General features: G+C 41.8%; 1 protein-coding gene across 1 annotated transcript in view; it reads left to right on the plus strand.

Moving 5' to 3' along the window:
• st6galnac5a (ST6 (alpha-N-acetyl-neuraminyl-2,3-beta-galactosyl-1,3)-N-acetylgalactosaminide alpha-2,6-sialyltransferase 5a) overlaps positions 1-20,786 on the plus strand; it is a 104,134-nt gene that overhangs the window by 64,845 nt on the left and 18,503 nt on the right. The window contains exon 5 of the mRNA XM_074689318.1: positions 10,778-11,190. Coding sequence (XP_074545419.1) covers positions 10,778-11,190 — 413 coding nt within the window. The remainder of the gene's footprint in view (positions 1-10,777; positions 11,191-20,786) is intronic.

Below are 20,786 nucleotides of genomic sequence, written 5' to 3' on the forward strand. Positions count from 1 at the left end.
CCTCTGAGGAGGTTACAGAAAACAAAAGCTCTGACGTGCCTAAAGGTCAGGCTGGAGGGGGATGAGACCGTTCTGTTCTGTTGTGCTATCTCTGCTCAAAACAAGACAGCCAGACAGCTTCCTGCTGAGCCGCTTGATTGTTGCCTCTGGATGCTCAACCTTACTGGACATGTTCTCTATTTGTGCATCCGTGAAGACCCCAGCATCCTGGCAGAGCCCCCCTCTCTTGATCCATTCTTCCTGCTGCATTCACCCTCACAAAATCAATATCAGCGCTCCAAGGCCATTTCTCCACTCTTAGAGGGTTTGGCGTACATCAAGCGTAATGGTTCACTGCAGTGTAAGTATGTCTTTTCCTCAAGGGGTCTTGCTGTGTTCGGGGAGAGAGGGGGGGAGTCGGGTGAGGAATTAAAGCTGATTTCATGCCCCCTTAAGACTCATGTGAGTTTTAACCACCAATTATTGCCTGTGTTACCCACAGGCAGCACATGGCTCTGTGCGATCACTACCAAGCCATTCAGGCTGGAGCGAACTGCACAATCTCTTTCAACTACAATAGCAAAGTAATAGTGGGTGATTATATGTGTCCTCCATGGCTTTTATTCCTCCCTGATCTTTAATTAAACTCTCATGTGCTTGGTCTTCAAATGCCACTCATTAAAACAAAGGATGTGATTCATACATGATGTCTCAAACAAGGCTGCACCCTGGATCTTTGTGGATTTTACTTCAGATTTCTGAAAATAAATTAAATCCTGAAAAAGAGATAAAAGAAAGAACCACCTGTGGAAGCTGATGGATAGATAAGGTCTTATCATTCCCACTGGTGTCAATCAGCCTTATAGAATAAAAAAATCTAACCTAAATCTAATAATGCCATTTTAAACTGGTTTGTTATTTCAGCGTTAGATTCCACTAAGGAAACTTTTCAATGTGTTTGGACACTGTTCTTCCACGTACTCATATTTCATTATTTAGTTAGGCAGAAGAAAGTTCCCAAAAGTCGCAATAAAGTTCTTCTTTCTGGAAGTTGGCCCGTGTGCGGGAACTTTCTCCTAATATTTTGGACATTATTGTCTTTGTCCAACGCATCTGCTTGGGGAGTGGATGCATGAAGATCCTTGGTGTTCTTGATTATTTAGTTAGTCAAATCAGAGACAATATGATTAAACATGGTCCCAATAAAAAAAGATTTAAGTATGTGCTAAAGCCTGCTTTAAGACATTAGGTTTACATTTCCCTCAACATCCATCCATCCATCTTCTGCTGCTTGTCCTGGGTAGGATCGCAGGGGCAGCAGCCTAAGCAAGGAAGCCCAGACTTTTCTCTCCCTAGCTTCTTTGTCCAGCTCTTCTCGGGGGATCCCGAGACATTCCCAGGCCAGCAGAGAGACGTCGTCTCCCCTGCGTGTCCTGGGTCCACCCCAGGGTCTCCTCCCTGTGGGACGTGCCCTGATAGCCGAGCTCCTCCCAGATAGCCGAGCTTCTCACCCTACCTCTAAGGGAGAGCCCGGCCACCCTACGGAGGAAGCTCATTTTGGCCGCTTGTACCCGCGATCTTGTTCTTTTGGTCACTACCCAAAGCTCATGACCATAGGTGAGGGTGGGAACGAAGATGGACCAGTAAACAGAGAGCTTTGCCTTCCAGCTCAGCTCCCTCTTCACCACGACAGACCTGTGCAGAGTCCACATTACTGCAGACGCTGCACTGATCCACCTGTCGATCGCTCGCTCCATCCTTCCCTCACTTGCATTTTCAGCATAATACATGATTTAGATAAATAAAGTTTAAAGAAGCATAAAGCCTTCTGAACACATGGATTAAAGAAAATTTAAACACCACTGGCACACAACATACAATAATTTCTATTCATGTATCCTAGTACAATATCATCTGATCTTTCTTGTCTTTAAATTCTGTAATTCAAGCGGTTCTGTTTGGTTGGTCTCAGTACAGCACAAATTTTGTGGCATTTCCACTTGCTAATCCCGGGACAGATCTCCTAAAACAATGAGACAAGCCGTCCCACTTTTTGGGACTCTTCCGATCGGGTACCTGACTAAACCCATCTGATCCCAGAAGGTGGAGCTACAACACTGCAGACCATTGATTGGTCGTAAGAAGGAAGATTGGCCGCCCGATAGCTGCTGTATTTCTCCTTGCAGAGCACAGCCTGTTCTGAAACGAAGCTTTATTGTGCTTTGTGACAAAGAGCCACATGACAGTCACAAAAAAGGCAAATCACTGGATGTCTTCCATCTTTGCTCTTTGTTAACTGTGTTGCGTTGTTTTTCTTAATTGTAGTAAACTGTCATGCTGCTAAACAGTATCAGTCTTTACCAATCTAACCCATACCAAACCATACTGATCTAAACCAAACTGCTTGGTTATCTTGACAGTTAAGTTTAGCCTGACATAGTTATCATTTGATAGCTGAGGAAAAATTATTGTCCAAGTTAGCGTTTATTGTTTTTAGCCTGCTAACTGATTGTAGGTGTCCTTAACTGCGGTACAGGTCTTTTTGGGCCCTTCTGGTTTTTTTTTTTCTTTTGTTTTTTTCACTCAAGACGCAGCAGCTACTTGCTGCAAGCAGAGAGGATGGGGCCCCTTTAGGGTTTTGTACACGGCTGACAGTGTCATTGCACACTCTCTTCATTGTAGTGATTTAAAGTTGGTCAGCTCTCTGGGGCCTCCTTCTGGCTAGGGGCCCCAAGTACTTGTTTGTCCTGCCTGTTGGCACTCGGTGCCTCTGAGTCTGATCATCTTTCTGTTTTAATTCCTTTTAACTCTGATGAGGTCATGTGCCAGATTATAAACGAATCAGACAATTAAAGAGACCATTTTTAGCCAAACAATATTAACCTATGTGTCTGTAACAGATCAAATCCTGTCTGCTCTTTGCAAACATCAGTCATCAGTTATTGTTCGTCAAATGTCATCTAAAGCTGCACTGTGACACTTCACAAAAAGAGCACATGTAGACTGTGCTCTTTGTAAAAAATCCCCAGAATGACTCTACCATGAGCAAACATCTGCCCTGATGTTTACAGCGATACTGGTCTTCTCTGACAAGGATACAGATAAGAACATGCAAAGAAAGCAATGATGAAACCGAATATGACACAGAGTTAACACAGAGTTAACTTACAATAACAATAACAGCAGAGAGCAGGTGGGTATAAGATTTTACTGCTGCTGAGTTTCTCTCCAGGGGGCAGACAAATATTCAATAATAAGTGTAAAAGAGATATTGCATGAGTGATCTAAATGAAATGAAATAGAAGGTGTTGATCTGAATAAGCTGAGCCTCACAGTCACAGCGTTTCCATGTGGAGCCTTGTTTGTTCGTGTTTCAGAGGAGTGTTTTAAACCAGTTAAAACTGTCTCAATCCATGCTGGGTCTGGTTCTAGTGTTTGAAAAAGGAGGCGGGAAGCAAAATAAAGCATTAGCATCACAACATGCCATTAGCCAAAAAGGCATCACTCGCACTACAACCAGTTAACATCTCTGTTTCTCATAGCAGGAGCAGGAGAAACCCTGAGCGCGAGCTCGTCTCCGGTCGCCTGCCTGCTGCTGTATTTGTAAACAGCATATTTAGCCTTTTATTTCTCCCAGTGTAAGAAGAAAGTCATTTTTCAAAGAACAAACATTTTCTGCCATGTCTGCGGTCAGCTGTGCCACTGTTTAGCGATGCTGGTGGGAGCAGAAAGGACCAGTCACGTTGGAGAGCGCTGACCCGCAGAGAGTGGTTTAGGAAGCTGTTTTCCTCCAGGGCGCAGAGAGCTGCACCCTGTGGGAGAGCTTAAGACAGCCAGAGAGAATCTTCAGGTCAGCTGAAGTATGTGACTAATGCCTCACAGAACAAAACCATTACATTAAGGAATACATTATTAATGAGATCTAACAGGGGCTTGCAGACTACTGGGCGGACTGTGGAAATAGAAGCCAGCACAGTTTGTGTTGATGCAGATATTCCTCTGTAAACTTTTGTGAAGCAACAACCGTTACATGTCATGATATCATACTTGTAAGATAAATATAATTACAGTTGGTTGTAATATTTTAAAAGTCAGAGTTAAACAGGTTGTTTCAGTAGAAAGGACTTTAGAGAAGCCGGGGGACCGTGGGAGCAAAAGTATGTCTGACAGATCTGAAACAGATTCATAAACTTGTATACCCCTGGTCTGATCTTCAGGGATTCACTGCTTTTTCGTCGAGCAGACACATTTTCAGTGCTGAGTGTCATGTTTATTCAGCAAACGGATCATCACTGTCTTAGAACACAACCGTCTCTCTTTGGTCCAGCCTGCCCCGTCCCCCTCTCCCTCCTCTGAAGGAGACGGCCTCCCAGGTGGTCTGGCCTCTCCTTTCATCCCTTCCTCCGCCTCTGAAGGTTAATCCCGGCTGCTCTGACAGCCATGTTTTCCGCGGGTCAGGAAGTCGGGCAGGGCGAGTGCTGAGAGAGGCGGTGGCGGTTCATTCAGCTCTGTGAAGGACGAGCAGAGGAGGGTTCAGATGCAGACAGAATGTAGAAACAGAGGAGGCGGCTCACCCGCTGTGTGAGGGGCTGTCGCTCGGGCAGGCAGAGATGTGACTGTCTGCATGTTGGTGTTTTTGTACTTTTACTGGGACACTCTTTACAGATGGATGACTTTAATGAAATCGGAGCAGCCTCCTGGTGTGAGCCACAAGTGGGACGAGGTTAGTCTTAATCGGCCTGAGGCTGGGAAACTCGCTGTGGAGTGAGAAATGGCTTTGTCCGTGTGTGAACCAGTAATTGAGTTACATGTGAGCTCATAGCTGCAAAAATGCCACTGCTACTCCTCTCTCTTTCAGAAAATCTCGTGAACAAAGTCTTTTTTTTACTAAGACTTGCCATTATAGTTTCTAATACCAACAGATGTGCGCTTAAACTGATCAAGTTAACCTAATTTTACATTTAATCACATGTAATATAAAGTGTAAAGTATGACGCTCAATCCCCAAACCCTTATCTTCTGATTTAAGATATTCACTCAATAATGCCTTAACTTCAAGAATCTTATCCAGAAAATAATCAGCAGTTTTAGTAAAGAATGACAAGAGTCTGGTAACGTCTCATTTGTCTTTTGTGATTATTACAGTGCACCTGTCTGATTTCAGACGGCAGCTTCTTGGAAAGTCTACAGTGCAGGTTGTGATATTTTTAGACCTTTTAAGAGTGATTCATCACACGTCACCTCCGAAAAAACAGGAAAGTGCTCCAACAGAAGACATTCACTGGCTGAACCAGCTGTTTGACTTCAGTTTGGGTGAATTCCTTTAACAACGCACTAAAAACTGAACAAAACTTAATTCAAACTGCCATGACAATTTCCTGCTGAGGATGATATCAACATTCCCTTTATTGAACATGTTTTAATTATTAATTTTTACAGATTGCTGTGCTGTGTTCTGTGTCAGTGTCATCACTTCCTGATGTGTTGAGTCTAAGTAGATGATAAATAGTTTTTAACATGCATAGCTTCTCAGTGGAAGACGTCAAGTATTGATCGTCAAAGCTGTCAATAATATGTATTTATTGTTTATGTGGACTTATTTATGAGCAGAGGTCTTAAAAAGGGGGTCTGGTGGCCTCTAGGGGTCTATAGAGGTACTGCAAGAGGTCTACGATATTTTTGATTGATTACAAAATATTTTATGTTTTCAATTAATTATTTCCCAATATTTAGATTTTTCCTCATAATTGTCTTTGAACATACATCAGTGGATACACCGAGGCCAAAGATGTTATCTTTCAGTTAGAAATTAATATATTTAGGCACAGCAGCTCTGAAACCATGCACAGGTTGACTCTGCTGTTTGTGGCCGGATCAGGAAGTTCATGTCAGAAACTTTCAGGGGTGTGTTAAGCATTTGTTTTGAATGAATTCGATCAGCAAACATAACACAGATTTGTGGGTGCTACGAGTGGCACGGCAGAGAAACACATTAAGTGCCTGTTTAGCGCAAAAATATTCCTGAAAATTCTGTATCTTTTCTTCCTTTATCTATTTTTATGCCTCCAATCACACAAAAATAGCCTTCATTATATTCCGAATACATTATTGATATCCACTTGTTTCCATCACTGATTGCAGCTTTGATCAGGTGATGCAGCAGGACACTGATAAAAACACTCTGAAGGATCCTCAACAGCTCCAGTTTAGACGTAGTAAATCTTTTAATTATGATCAAAGGTGTTTTGCTGAGCAGGAAAGAACAAAGGCAGCGATTTCAAAATCCATAAATGATAAATGTGTTCTAAATTATGAACCATTTGAAACATGAATCATTAAGTGGAGCACAGTTTCACTCCGACTCTGTCCAGGACACGTTCAATCTGAATGAAATTTTGCACAGTAGAGGGAGGGTGATGCTCACAGCCTGTGGGTTGATAAACTGCAGGTTACCCAACTCCATCGCCTCTACCCAGTCCACCATATTGAATTGGTCACGTAATTCCGGCTGAAATGGAGAACCTTGTCCCGACCATCCAGCCTATTTCTGGGTAATAGCCTGACCAAGCTCCCTGAAGAGACCAATTGTGGCCAGCGAGGCCCACTTAAATTCTCGGTGAGACAGAGGAAGAGAGAATAGAGTCTGTGGAGCCACTTAAAAGCCTTCTGGGTGAAAATGGGATTTTTGACCTGCTCCACTGGTGCTGCGGCTCTACAGCAGGATGGGCTGTCAAGACGCTGCCAGGTGGGAGCAGGTCGGCAGCTGGGGGAGGAGCAGACGGGAGGAAGGGATGGATGCTGCCGCCATCACTGCTGCTGCTGGTGAGGACGGCGGAGACCGCCTGGACCTCATTAGCTCCACATTTCATCAAACACTGGCACCAGGGTGGCTCTGACTGTCACCATATATCTCTTTTTCTCTCCCTCTCAGTGTTTTCCTCTTTTCCTTCTGAAGACCACTTGTTTCTTTCTTCTCCATCTTTTTTCTTTTCCTCTGTCTCGGCCTCCTTTAGGTCTCATTAACCAGATGAGTCTGTTCTGCCGGTAATCTTCCACTGCGTCAAAGTCAGTAGATGAGCATGATGATAACACAGCTCCCTCACACACACACATATACAGACACACCACATACGCACACCCAGCCATAATCATTTGTTCCTGTTAATGCTGTGAAAATGTAAATTCGTCACGGCTATGAGAATGTAAATAAGCAGCATACTTCTGCAGGGGAGATATTTCAGGGCACATTAGAGGCCTCTGCAGGACTGGTTTGCATATCATTGATTTAAAATGTGTGCAAGCGTGTGTACAGTATGTGGGTGCAGGCTGACGCATTTGCATGAACACGTGCAAAGTAGATATGTGGCGGCCTTAAACACAAAGGCGGCATGTAGAGCAGCCGAACATACACAAATAGGTCTATGTTAATGATTTATGTGCGGGCACAGCCTCAGATGAGCAGCCGAGGAGGAAGAGAAACAGCATGATCACCAACCTGTGTGGCTCAAACTGTGACTTCAACAAGAAGAAAGGGAATGATGTACGGCTGTTGGCATCATGAGGAGTTTTGTCTTTGAATGAAGTCAGTCTTTCTGAGCTCTTGTAGCGATTCCCGTTTGGTGTTGATTTTAGTGAGCAGGATGCAGCGTGATGAAATAGTCTCACTTTTATATATTAACCTGTTCATAATCCACATTTTGAAATTAGATTATCATAACATCAAAAAAGAGAAAGAAAATGTAGTTTTCAAAGAAAATCTGGGCCCATTTTTACAAAGCGACATGAAGCTGAACGTAGCTCAAAGTGGCATCATTTTTAGGAAATCTTAGAATTCCTCAAATTCTAAGACATTTTTAGAATTTAGATAAAAGACAAAAGTTTTTCATGAGGTGTCTTAGGCCTTAAGAGAGTTCCTAAGGTGAAGCATAGACTGTAAAAAAAATGGACGTCATCTTACTCGGCTTGAAGAGAGGTGGCCACAAAAACTGCTTCCCCTGGTGGCTGGCTGCAGTATAGGTAAAAAAATCCATCTTCCCAGCCATTCCAGATGGGCTGTGGTCAAACTTTGAAAAATTAATAAACCTGGTAGAAATGTTTCTCACGTCCAAATGTTGTGGTGATTTAAAGATATCATTCAGCTGCCTGCTATTCAAGTCCTCTTCTTTCGTATTCATTAGTTATAAGAGGTTAAAAACAAGGTTTAACGTCACGTTTAATGATGATTGGCAGCTGCCATTCTTGTGTATTTTTTGTAATGATTGTAAAATATGTTGGGAGGTAGAGTCAAGAAGTGATAAGACTCTCAAAAAAATATATATATTTTTGTTCGTCACTACGCTCCACTTAGATTCTCCCAGAATCCCTCAGAATATCTGGCTGCACAACTGCTTCAATGGCTGCACTTGTGAAAGGGTTAATTTGGCTTCAAAACTGTATAATGGTAAATGGCAGAGCCACGCTGTCCACTCTTTACACATTGGGAGGAACGAGGAGGACTTTTAAGAAGCCTAAGAGTAGCTGGTGATACTGGTGTGGTGTGTGGTCTGCCACCTGATACAGCTGTTAAGCTTCTGATCCACCTCTAAACAGTCCAGTAAATGAGCAAATAATATTCTATGGCATTGTTAGGATTATTCAAATTAAAGAAAGTGATGTCAGCAGCCAAAGCCTCACTGTTAGCCTACAACACTGTATGAGAGCAACTTTGCTTTGTGCTGTGATCTCTGCTATCTCTCGGGACATCAGCACATACCAAACTTTTCATGCGCAATGTGCACGCAAAGGGAGGGAACAACGCATTGATTTGTTAGGAAATGTGCTCCCAAGTCTGCCTCCTCCCTTGTGCCGTGATCTCAGGACTCAGTTCCCCTTTAAATAGTTTTATATTCTCCTCCACACGTGGTAGACACTGTACAGTTCTTTTTTATCTGTTTCATTCATTGTTTTGGTTGTTTTGCTAAATCAAAAAGCTTTTTATAAGGACACCAGCGATTACAGGAAATGCTGACAGCTGAGTCTGTGTCCACCATTAAAATCAAACACATTGAGTGTTAAAATGACTTAAAATGGTTGATTCTATTGTCCATTAATTACAAGGGGCATGGGGCTTTTTTTTTCCTTGTCTTTTTCCTTTTTTGTACCAACCAATTAACAGCTTTTAGATGACTGCGTCATACCCAGGAACTGGGTTAACCACACCTCCTCTCTAAGATATAAGTTTCTGTCTCTTCCTTGGTCAGAGCCGCTCTCAGAAGCTTCCTGAGTCACTTTTGAGCCAAGTCACTGTGCTGAGAATTTTAAGGCTAAGTTAGGAGCTCTCTGAGAGGACTCTAAGAAGCTTTGTGAATACGGGTCCTGATCTCCATCATTTTCTCCCAAAAGAAACGCACGCTTTGGTAAGAGTCACCTCCCATATTTAACCAAACTGGTTTAGTACTTCAGTCACAGCCTCAGTGTCATGATGTGTGCTCAGGTGTCCAAAATAAATAGTATTCTTTTTTTAAAATTATTTTTAGCAAATCCAGAAAACATGTTTCTGCTCCTCCTGCTCCAGTATGAGCCGTGAGAAACAAAATGCTTTATCAAAGGAAAATGGAAACCTCCTCCTTCTGCTTGCTAACTGACTTCAGACTGCTTTAACAGATGAGCTGTACACACAGACTTTTCAGGGCGAATGAGAAAAACACCACAGAAATTATGTTAGGGACCAAAAAACGACCTGGCAGATTAAAGAAATGAGAATCTAAAATTAGACATTTTTATGTTTTAAATCTTATTTTGATGAGTCAACCAGTATGTTTGAGCTTGCAGATTTTTTTCTGTGTTTGTCGTGTTTCAGAAACTCTTTATTTTCTCTGTTTGGTAGATGAAGTGGAAAATGGATTTTCTATTAAGTCGCTTAGTTGGCTGCAGCAGTTTTTTCTTTTTTTATATTTGTTCTGTTTTTATCATTTCACTGGTATTTTGAGATTTTAATAACAAAGGTTCAAAACCAGAAAAAGAACATTAGCATTAGAAAAAAAGAACACATTCAAGAAGAAGTCAAGAGATCAAAGTCAAGAAGAAATGTTTAAGGACAGGAAAAATAAAATATGTTTGTTAGTGTGTACATGTGCATGGCTCATCTGCTCAGTTTTATCCTCATCTGATGAACCATTTATTTACTGGAATAACAATCTATGCGTCTAATCCCCACATGTATCATGATTGTTGTGTGAATATTTACATTGTCCAGAGCCTCCTACATAAAATATACGATAAGCACATTAAGCTCGGTGCTTTGTAGCTTCATATTAAATAGTAAACCAGTGTGAATTCATGCACCACAGCTGTTGTTTTGAAGTAAACACACTTTCCTGTGTTGTGTGCGAGCAGAAGGAAGATTTAAGGTGAATCTGCTGTAAGACCCTGAGGTTTCCACCAATCACAAAGCAAAATGACAAGCTACACATCCCCAGGAGGCTCCGTCACTCCCCATTTATCAACAAAGCTTTTCCTGCCTCAAACACACAGTGAAGCTTTTACCAGAGTTCCCCTAGGTGTGCATTTTCTGTCTGCTTTGCATATTTCTGTACAAACAGGGCTTAACAGAACTTCCAGGGCTTTTTTAACTCCTGGAAAATAAAGAGGATGTGGAGTCCCAAGCAAATATTGTACATTAAAATTTGCTGGCAGTGCTGCTGGTGCTTCCATGAGGGACAAGAAAGCCAAATATTTTCATGCACTAAACATATTTGCATGAGGGTGTTTGTTAGTTTCTGTGTTTGCTTCATGTTTTCCTCTGTTTCTGTCCCCTCAGCCTCTCAGGATGCACTGTAAGACCTGCTCCCTGGTGACCAGCTCAGGCCACCTCATCGGAGGGGGGCGGGGTAAGGAGATCGACCAGGCCGAGTGCGTCATCCGCATGAACGACGCCCCCACTGCCAGAGGCTACGCCCGGGATGTGGGCAACCGCACCTCACTGCGCGTCATCGCTCACTCCAGCATGCAGAGGGTCCTGAGGAGCCGCCACGAGCTGCTCAATGCCAGCCAGGATGCCGTGTTCATCTTCTGGGGCCCCAGCATGTACATGAGGCGGGACGGGAAAGGCCTGGTCTACAACAACCTGAGGCTGATGAACCAGGTGCTGCCCAAACTGCGGGTCTACATCATCTCCCTGCAGAAGATGCTGCAGTTTGACGAGCTCTTCAAGAAGGAGACGGGGAAGGACCGGTGAGGGACCGAGGGAGCGGGTATCATGGTTACTGTGGGGGAAGAAAAGATTAGGAGGAGAGATTCATGATGATATCAGTCAGCCTTCAGGATTGGCCAGTGCAGGCTTTACACACTAAAGCGCACTAACACCACACATTTTACATTTAGGGCAATGATTCTATGAATTTGAGGTCTCGCACAAAGGATGCATGATCAAAGTTATCGTCAGAAGACAAACAAACCCAGAGGGCAATCCTTGTCTTCATCACTCTGGTGTGTGTTTTGTCATGCAGCAACAAAAACGAGGAAAAGAATCTGGGTTTAAAACTACAGAAGTTACTCTTCTTCTGTATTATTTGAGCTGTCAATCATCTAAAGCTACCATTAGGCACCAGAGAGACAGTACAACGCCTAAAAACAAGCACAATACCTCATCTTTAAAGATCAGGGTAAAGATCAGGGAGAACTAGTCAGATCGTTTGGTGTATCAGACAGTGCAGGATTTGACTGCACTATAAAAGTATATCAAAGTCCTCTGCCAACCATAGATATCAACTTTATCTATGTTTTGTAGGGCTAGGACGATATGCTTTCCTCGCGACTTTATTATATATTTGGAGTTCGATTTAAATTGCGATTCTTCGATACTAACAATTTTTGCAATTCATAGTTAGCTTTTTTAACGCCAGACCATGTGAAAAAGTTAAATGATGATAATGTCTACAGACTTTATCAGGAGCCATATTTTCCCATAAAATGCAACTCACGTGAGTCAGAGAGAAGCATTTTACCCTATACAGGAAAGTGGTAACTTTTCTCCAATCCAGCTCATAAACAAAGACAGAAATGAAGAATTTGAATTGGAAAAAAAGAGATGTTTTTAACAAAGAATCCTGATTTTGATATTGTCAAACAAAAAAATCCTACCCTTGATATTTTGAATTTTTACTCAAAAAGTTACAACCTAAAGGTACAATCTACAGGATTTTCCTAAGAAATAAAATGTCAACTTTTACAGGAATAATCCTGCTCAGTCATCTCAAAAGGGCCCCTGTACATGTGTTTCAGTGTCTGTGTCTGCCTTGAACCCTCTCCTCAGCCTGTATGTTGAAGTTTTGGTTGTTTCTGGACGTTTCGGGAATGACGGAGAGTAAGCATGGTTACATCTGTCAATCACAACATGACTTTGCGTGTTGATTAGGGAGTGGAAGAAGCTATCCCCAGCAGGTACAATAGTGGACGTAGCACAGAGCAAGAAAAACGCAACCAAAGCAAAAAGTACAAGGGTGAAGCTTGGCTCAACTTTCACTTTTGGTCACTTGGAGTGCAGCTTGGGACGAAGAGTGTTGCGAGTTGGCTTTCTACTGAGCAGATTTGTGTCAAATAACCCAGTGGTTAACTCCTGCTAACATTTCAAGTCAGGTGCATGGCTCTTGAGTCTCTCAATGTTGCAGATGGTTTCTGGGCTAGTGAGTGTGTTCACGTAGTCATGGTAGGGGGCTGTGGGTGTGTGCTGCAGCTGCCACTGAGCCAAGGAGGAGCCCAGTTTGAATATGTATTTACCAACAAGTAACAGAATTCCTACACCTTCCTTTAAGCAAACGCCAGGAATAAATCTTTCCTGTGTTTTCAGTGTTTGAGGAGTAAATGATAAACACATCAACATCAGCACTAGATGTTGACTGTACGCTAAATCTCTGTGCTAATGATTAGCCCTAACATTACAAGGAGTGCTCCAGGCCAGCAGGGATCATTTTGAGTATCAGCATGATTAATTTAGACTGAGTACTTCATCATAAATGTTCTCTCTATAAGGAACATCTGTGCTCTACAGGCAGCAGGCTGAGGTTAGTACAGAGAGTTCAACTGCAAGGCTGCCAGAAAAAATGCCTCAATTACTCCACAGGGCTCCGACATCTTTTTCTTTTCTTTGAATGGACCGAACAATACAGTAGTTTGATAATTTGTGCAAATAAATTACTTTTTGCCACTTGAAACACTCTCTAACTCTGAAGTGCCCTGGATGGAAGTGTAAAAGCAGCCTCGCTAGCAGAATAATGACAAGACTATCAGAACTTCTTTTTCAGCATCTGTTTTCCTCTATAGATGCTTTAAATCAAAGAGAAGCTCACTTCATTTGAGAAAAAAAAACAGGTTTCTACTGTTTTCAATAACCTGGATTTTGAGTTTAACAAGATACATGTAGGAGCAGTTTCACTGTGATGACATCTGTTTATGCTTTACATGAAAAGGATGAACCAGAGGACCTTGAACTCTAAAATCTAAAAAGATAAAAATTTCAAGGCAACTGTTGGCACAGGCTTTTTGAGTTTTGAGCATTGACTGTATAAAACATGGAGGTACTCTCCATGACGTCACCCATCTGTTCCTGGAACAGTGAGATGAAGCCAGTCTGCAGACGCAGCCACATAGCGTATGGCGCAGGCTTTGAGCTTCCTTTCTATCAGCTTTAGGGCACCCGTCAGTCACATGAGCTGAGCTGCATCTCTGATTGGACAATCAAACGATCCAGATATCTTGTAAACCGTGGAGTTAGAAAAAAATTCAGCTCCTGTACAGTGTGTGTAGAAAGAGAAATTAGCGTTTCAGACCCAAACAGTTTTTTGAACCAGGCTGTGAATATGCTTTTTAATGTTGTCAAAGTCTGTTTTTTTCTTGGCTGAGTGTGTGCGTGACACACTTATTTTCTGTAGCCAGCCTTAAGCAAATCCTCAATGAACAGCAGCTTTTAGCACTTTCACACAGGCTTCATTTTTCCAAACCAGATGTTGCCCCTTGGTTTTGAGGGGAACTAAAAATCTTGCATTTGAACGTACAAACAAGTTTTTGTTGACACAACTTATTCTTCACATTTAATATAACATAAAGTTCTGAAATCTACATACCAAGAATTCTGAAAAGTAAACTTTGTATAGACTTGTTTTTTGTTCAGGAAATAACTTAACAGTTCTTTTTACTGTCCCAGTAGGGGACCATTAGTGTTAAGCTGTGTTTCCACCAAGCAGACCGGTTCAGTTTCTCTGGGTATCACCGCATTTTTGTGGCGTTTCCCCTGATTTATCCCGGTACAGATCCCCAAACAACCAAGATGAGCCGTCCCACTTTTTGGGACCCTTTCATATGGGTGCCAGACTGAACCAATCCGCGCTCGGAAGGTGGAGCAACAACACCGCAGACTATTGATTGGTTGGAAGAATCGTCACTTACCCAATGACAGCCGCTGCATTTCTCTTCGCGGCACACAGACTTGTCTGAAACGAAGCTTGATTACACTTTGTATCAAAGAGCTACATGCCAATCACAGAAAGGACGAAATGCTGCATGTCTTCCATCTGTGCTCTTTGTTTGATATAATAGCGGGGTACCCTGTGTCGCGCTATTACGGCGTCACACTATTGTTTAACAGCTGCCTCTTTCGGCATCCGGCTTACACGCCGCCTACCATGAGAGGGCACAGTTTGCTGTGGAAATGCAAACGGGATCAGGCTTAAATGTACCAAACTGTACCAAACCATACTGAACTGAACCAAATCTGACTGCTTGGTAGAAACAAGGCTTTACATGTTTCATACTCATCTCCACCTAACTGACCAAGTTTGTCATGTGACTGCAGGAGCTGAATTTAAACCATGATCTACTGATCGTGGGACACTGACTCTACCACTGAGCCAAAGCTGCCCGACCAATTCACAACCCACCAACTCATCAACTGACCAAAAATATTTATCTTTATGGCAATGAAATACACTCAGGACATGAAAACAGGAGAGATGGTGGCACATGTGGGAAACTAAAGATGAAGATGAAGACTCCTGTAGATTTCAGTTGGAAATCCAATTCTTTTCTGAAGCATACACAAAGATTTTAGTTGTAGCCTCAAATCAATTGTTTGAAGTTCTGCCAACTTAACTTATGAAATAAACCAACTTACACAACAAACATAATAGGTAGTCGAGGTAACTACTTTGAAGTAGTTTGCAAGTTTTCAGTTTTACAGCGTTCATGTGCTGCTGTTGTTTTCTGAATCTGTTGAGGATAACAACAAGAAGCGCTAATATTTGGGCTTTATTGTAAAAAGAAATGCTGATGTTTAATGAGATTTATTCTAGTAGAGCAGGATAATGTTTGGACCTTATATTGATTAAAATATTCAGTTTAACCTGTATTATCTGATGAAAGCACTAGAGTCGTCTTGTTTTATCTTAAGCTGGTAGCTGGCTGTTCAGAAGCACACAGCTGCAGATCAAACGTGTTTTTTTTTCGAAAGTTGAGCCAGAAAAACATGCTGAATTTCTTATGAAAATCTTCATTCACTTCTCAGGACATTTAAAGATTCTTAGATGTTTGAGCTTCTTGAACCTGCAGCCTGTGAAGCAAAGGAAGATATTTCAAAGTAGTCTGCGTTTAACATGAAAACTAATACTTTTGATGTGGAAAAGATGCACTGAGAGTTTTTGCATCGAGCAGACATTAAAGGACTTAAATTAATGAGTCCAGGCTGAGTATTTGGTCCTGTGGTCATTAATGCTGAATGAAACGCTCCAGCCTCTGTCTGTGTCTGAGAGGAGACTCAGTCTGACTTCAGCTCTGGATGAAAGTTGGAGACGGGTTGCTGAGTCGAGGATGTGGTAAATGGCTCTGACATCCATCCTTCAGGATCTGTGTCTACAGTCCCGTTAATGTTTACAGTGAGCCAGCAGCTCCTCCTGTGCTGTTATCCTTTGTAGCATTAGGCATTAATAACAGCGGGGCTTATTTGAGGTCTGTAGAGCGTGGGAAGAGAAGGAAAGAAAGATGAAAAAGCATCACTGTTATATCTTTCTGCTAATGTCAGAGGAAGAGTGAAAATAGCTCTGTGCTCTTTTCCACGAAAGATTTTAAAGGTCCCATATTGTGCAAAAATCACTTTATTAAGTCTTTTAGTGAAATTAGTGGGTCTTTGGCTTTCCTCCCAGCCCACAAAATGTGATATTTAATGACAAAACCTGTACTTAGTAGTGCTTGTAAATGTAAAATCCTGACCTAAAACGAGCTGTTTGGATTTTGGGGATTTGCCGACGTCAGTGATTCCCTTTTTTGAACAATCAGAATCAAGTCTGACCTGATTGGTCCATCGGAGCAGATAGCCCCCAACCCCCTTCCTTAAATGCTGTGTGTTGTGGAGTAGATGTAAGAACTTTTCCTCAGTGTCCCCCTGTCTCTGTGTTAGCTTCAGGATGCTAACTTTTGCTGCGGCTAGCCTGTTGTTTTAGCCTGTAATGTGACGGTAAATGAGCTTCGCTGTTTTCTAAACATTGGGCACTCGGAGCTTGTGGTGCTGCTCTCAGTGACGTGGAAAAGCAGGCGGTATCAGCAGTGGCTCATTTACATATGAAGGTCACGCCCACTAAATCAGAGCGTTCTGAACAGAGGGGCTATGAGAGCCTGGAAACAATGCTGCTTTGCTTGATTTATTGGCTTTTTGAACTAAAAAATGTTACTACAATTTCATGAAGACATCAATGATCCATATTAAACTGCAGAAAAGGAGCAGAATATGAGACCTTTAAACAGGATTTTTCAATTTAATCTTAAATCTCCAGTCCCAAAAAGCCAGGAGTTAAATGTTCATTGGAAGAGATTTAACATTTTGCATGAACATATCAAATGTTGAAAGTAGAAATTTTACTGTTTAATGAAGAATTACACACTCAACTTCAATTTGATGGCTGACTAATGTTTTTAAATGCCCAGGGAAAGAGACAACAAAACCCTGAAAAAGTTGTGTACTGTCACAAAAAACAAACAACAAAAAACAGACAATGAAAGAAGCAAATTGACAGAATCTCAGCTTTATTCCTGCCACTTTCAACCCTGAGGACTGTGGGGAAAAAAAAGTGATGCTGCACAAAAATAAACCGGGATCAAACAGAGAGTGTCATGGAGGTTGGATGGAAAAGGCTTTAAATCACTGATCAACACCAAATAACCTGAAATCTCTGGAGACTCCCAGGGTGAAGGCGTTGATGCTTAAAAATAATCATCCTCTTCATGTGTGCGTGCTTGTTCTTCCAGTACGAGTAGAAAACCTGAGCCTCAAACAATGCATGCTATGTATCTGCTTATTACTTACACATCCTCAAATACGGTTTCTCTGATTAACTTCAGCAACACCTTATGTGGCCTTTAAAACTCAGTGATGACAGACATTATCTTTATCACACAAAACATCTTTTTTTGAAAGGCGGGAACAGTGTGAAGAAAATGAAGCCAAAGGGCGACAGAGCTCTCCTCCTCTGTTCACCCAATGAACAAGCAGGTGACTGAGACCAGTCATGAATCTGTTATAAAAAATTAGAAACTTTTCTCAATTAAAATCAAGTAGCTTTCTTCCACCAAAGCAACTTTTTGTTTTTGAATCCACATTTTAATAAAAATGAGATTTTAAGACTCAGGGATCAACAAGCAATTAAACTCCTCATTAAATGGGGAATTTGCTAGATTTACCAAACCAAACTGTGCAAACATGGAGCTGTAAATCTGTCTCCCACTCACAGCTTGCTTCCAGCCCTGTTTTAAAGACAGCCATTGAAGCCGAGAGCTTGACATTTCACACCGCATTATTCATCCACATGTTCATAAACAAGGAGATGAGGAATTCTTCTTAAGTGAGATTAGCAGCATGCTTCCTTCCTAAGACCCCCGCACATCCTCCACAGACTCCTCGCTGACAAAATGTTGTGCCTTGAACTTTGAAAGTTTTCTCATTTGCAAATAGAGTGTGTGTGTTTTTCCCTGTGTGTGTGTGTGTGTGGTAGACTTCCAGGCCGCGGTGATATTAAAGCCCGGTGGCTGTGTTTGCATATCACAACAAATCACCATGTTCCAGACAACCTGGGTCCTGTCTTAATTAAATGAAAATGAGAAGTCTGTGCTTCAGCTGCGATAGCATCACTTTGGCTCCACACGGTTGTTTGTCGCTTGGACAGACTCTAATAAAGAGGAGAGACGCACACAAGTGCTTTGTCACTACTCATCACAGTGCTACTGAGCCGCTGCAGACGATTAGCTCGGGAAACAAAGAGGAACTGACCATTTGTGGGCTCTCTCTTCTCTGCAAACACAATGCCGCTGGGATAAAGGTCAGTAAAATATGGAGGAGGGAGGAGAAACAGCTGCTGTGATTTGCTATATTTCCAGAATAGAGATTAAAACTGAAGCACAACAAATGGGTGAAAGGCCTCCACAAGCATGCCAGACCAACAGGTGGTCAGAGCGTTTAATTTCACTGTCAGGTCAAACAGCACACCAGGTTTAAGGTTCAAGTTTACTTCGTACATCACTCTGTATATTTGATTTGCAATTAATATTTTTCCTGCTTTTGACAATGACCTCAGCACAAGACAAGACATGAAGAACAAAGTGAAAAAGTGTTCAGTACAAAAAACAGATAATCTTCAGAAAACAAGATAATAAAATTGAACCTAAATTAATAAATAAATAGGAATTGAACATGGGCTGGATGATAGTGTATTATCGTGGTTAGTAGGAGTGGGAGAAAAAAATTGAAATACGATATAGAGGGATTTTTTGTTTGACAATATCAAAAAAAAAAAAGTTAATTAATTCAAATTTTTCATTTCAGTCTTTAGCTGTGTTTCCACCAAGCAGACTGGTTCAGTTCGTCTCATTATGGCGCGCATTTTGTGGTGTTTCCACTGACTTGTCCCAGGACAGATATCAAAATAACCGAGATGAGCGGTCCCACTTTTTCAGACCCTTTCATATGGGTGCCAGACTGAACCGATCCGAAGGTGGAGCTACAACACTGCAGACCATTGATTGGTCGGTAGAATCGTCACTTACTCTGTGACAGCGGCTGCATTTCTCTTGTTGGCACACAGACTTCTCTGAAACAAAGCTTGATTGAACTTTGTATCAAAGAGCTACGTGCCAGTCACAGAGAGGACAAAATGCTGTATGTCCTCCATCTATGCTCTTTGTTTAATGTGTCACATTTTTCTTCTTCGTTGGATTTATTAGCGGGGTACACTGTGTCTGCTGCTACGGTGTCACGCTATCATTTAACAGATGCGGCGTTCAGCATCGGGCTTACATGCCGCTTACCACAAGAGGGCACAGTTTGCTGCGAAAACACAAACGAGATCAGGCTTAGCTGTACCAAACCATGCCAAACCGTACCGAACTGAACTGGACTGCTTGGTGGAAACGCAGCTTTAGTTTATAAACTGGATTCAAAAAAAGTTACCACTTTTCTCCAGCAGAGGTTGGAATGTTTCTCTCTGTCTCACGTGATGTGCATTTTCATTCATGGGAAAATAGGGCTCCTGATTTAGGTATTATCATCATCATTTAACTTTTTCACATGGTCTGGTTTTAAAAATGCAGATTGTACATATTGAAGATTTGCAATTTCAATCGAATCGTTACCCCAAAAATCGTAATAGATTTGAATCACAAGATAAGTATTTTGTCCCAGCCCTAGTGGTTAGTGCCATGGCCTTGTAGGAGTAACAACAACCCATAATGTAATTTTAAAAAAGGCTGTTACATTTTGGGTTTTATTGCACAATGTTTTTACTATATTTCAAGCTCAGGCCTATCGTTCCATTATCAACCAGTTATGACATTTCAGGCTTATGACATTTTTTTAAATTACATTTTGGGTCATTGTTACATTTGGGGCTCTAACAGGCCTCACAGCAAGACGGTCACCAGTTCGAGTCCCAGTTTGGGCAAGGTGGTAGTTTGTGAGGAAGTTTACATGTGGATGTGTGGGTTCTCTCTGGGTACTCCGGCTTCCTCCCAAAAACTTGTTCACAAAGTTAATTGGTGACTCTAAATTGCCTTTAGGTGTTTGACTGGTAATCAGTCTAGGGTGTACCCCGCCTCTTGCCCAAATACAGTTGGGAAAGGCTCTGGCCTGTAACCCTAAACAAGATGAGTGGGAGACAATACGGATGAAAAAAAAAATTAATGTGTCCAAGTATCAGGATATTTTGTTTACTGGATTAAAACTGTGATTTTTTTGGCTCCTGATATCATCAGCATTTAACTTTTCAACACGATCTTGTGTCAAAAAATCAAACTCAAAATCGCAAAAAACCCCCAGAAAATATCAATGAACCGCAGTTTAAATCAAATCGGCACCCCGAAAAATTGTAAAGAAAATTGTAAAAAGTGTATCGTCCCAGCCCTAGTTGACAATGAATGACTGACTGAAAAATGGACCATGTGTTAATAAAAACAAGGTAAAACAAAAAAAAAGGACAGTCATTACAAACAAGATCGTGGAGACACTCTACCTGTTCAAACAGACATGCTCAGAAGGTAAAATAAAAACACATATCAACAGAACCTGAAAATGTAAAAGGTTGGTAAAAGAAGAATTTCAAAGCTGAGTTGTTGCTTGGTGTGCTTTCATTGTGCGAGAGTTTACCGTTAGCCAACACAGACTCCAGAAATTAATCAATACCATCTGACATGTCAGAAGCAGCTGATCACACCATGATCACGCCTTCAGCATTTTACTGCACATGAACACATGAACACATGAACACGCTGCAACTCAGCTCGTACAGTGTGTGCCTCAG

This window comes from Halichoeres trimaculatus, unplaced genomic scaffold (assembly GCF_033239565.1).
Source record: "Halichoeres trimaculatus isolate MK-OKI-2021-1 unplaced genomic scaffold, fHalTri1.1 fHalTri1_scaffold_15, whole genome shotgun sequence".
NCBI lineage: Eukaryota > Metazoa > Chordata > Actinopteri > Labriformes > Labridae > Halichoeres > Halichoeres trimaculatus.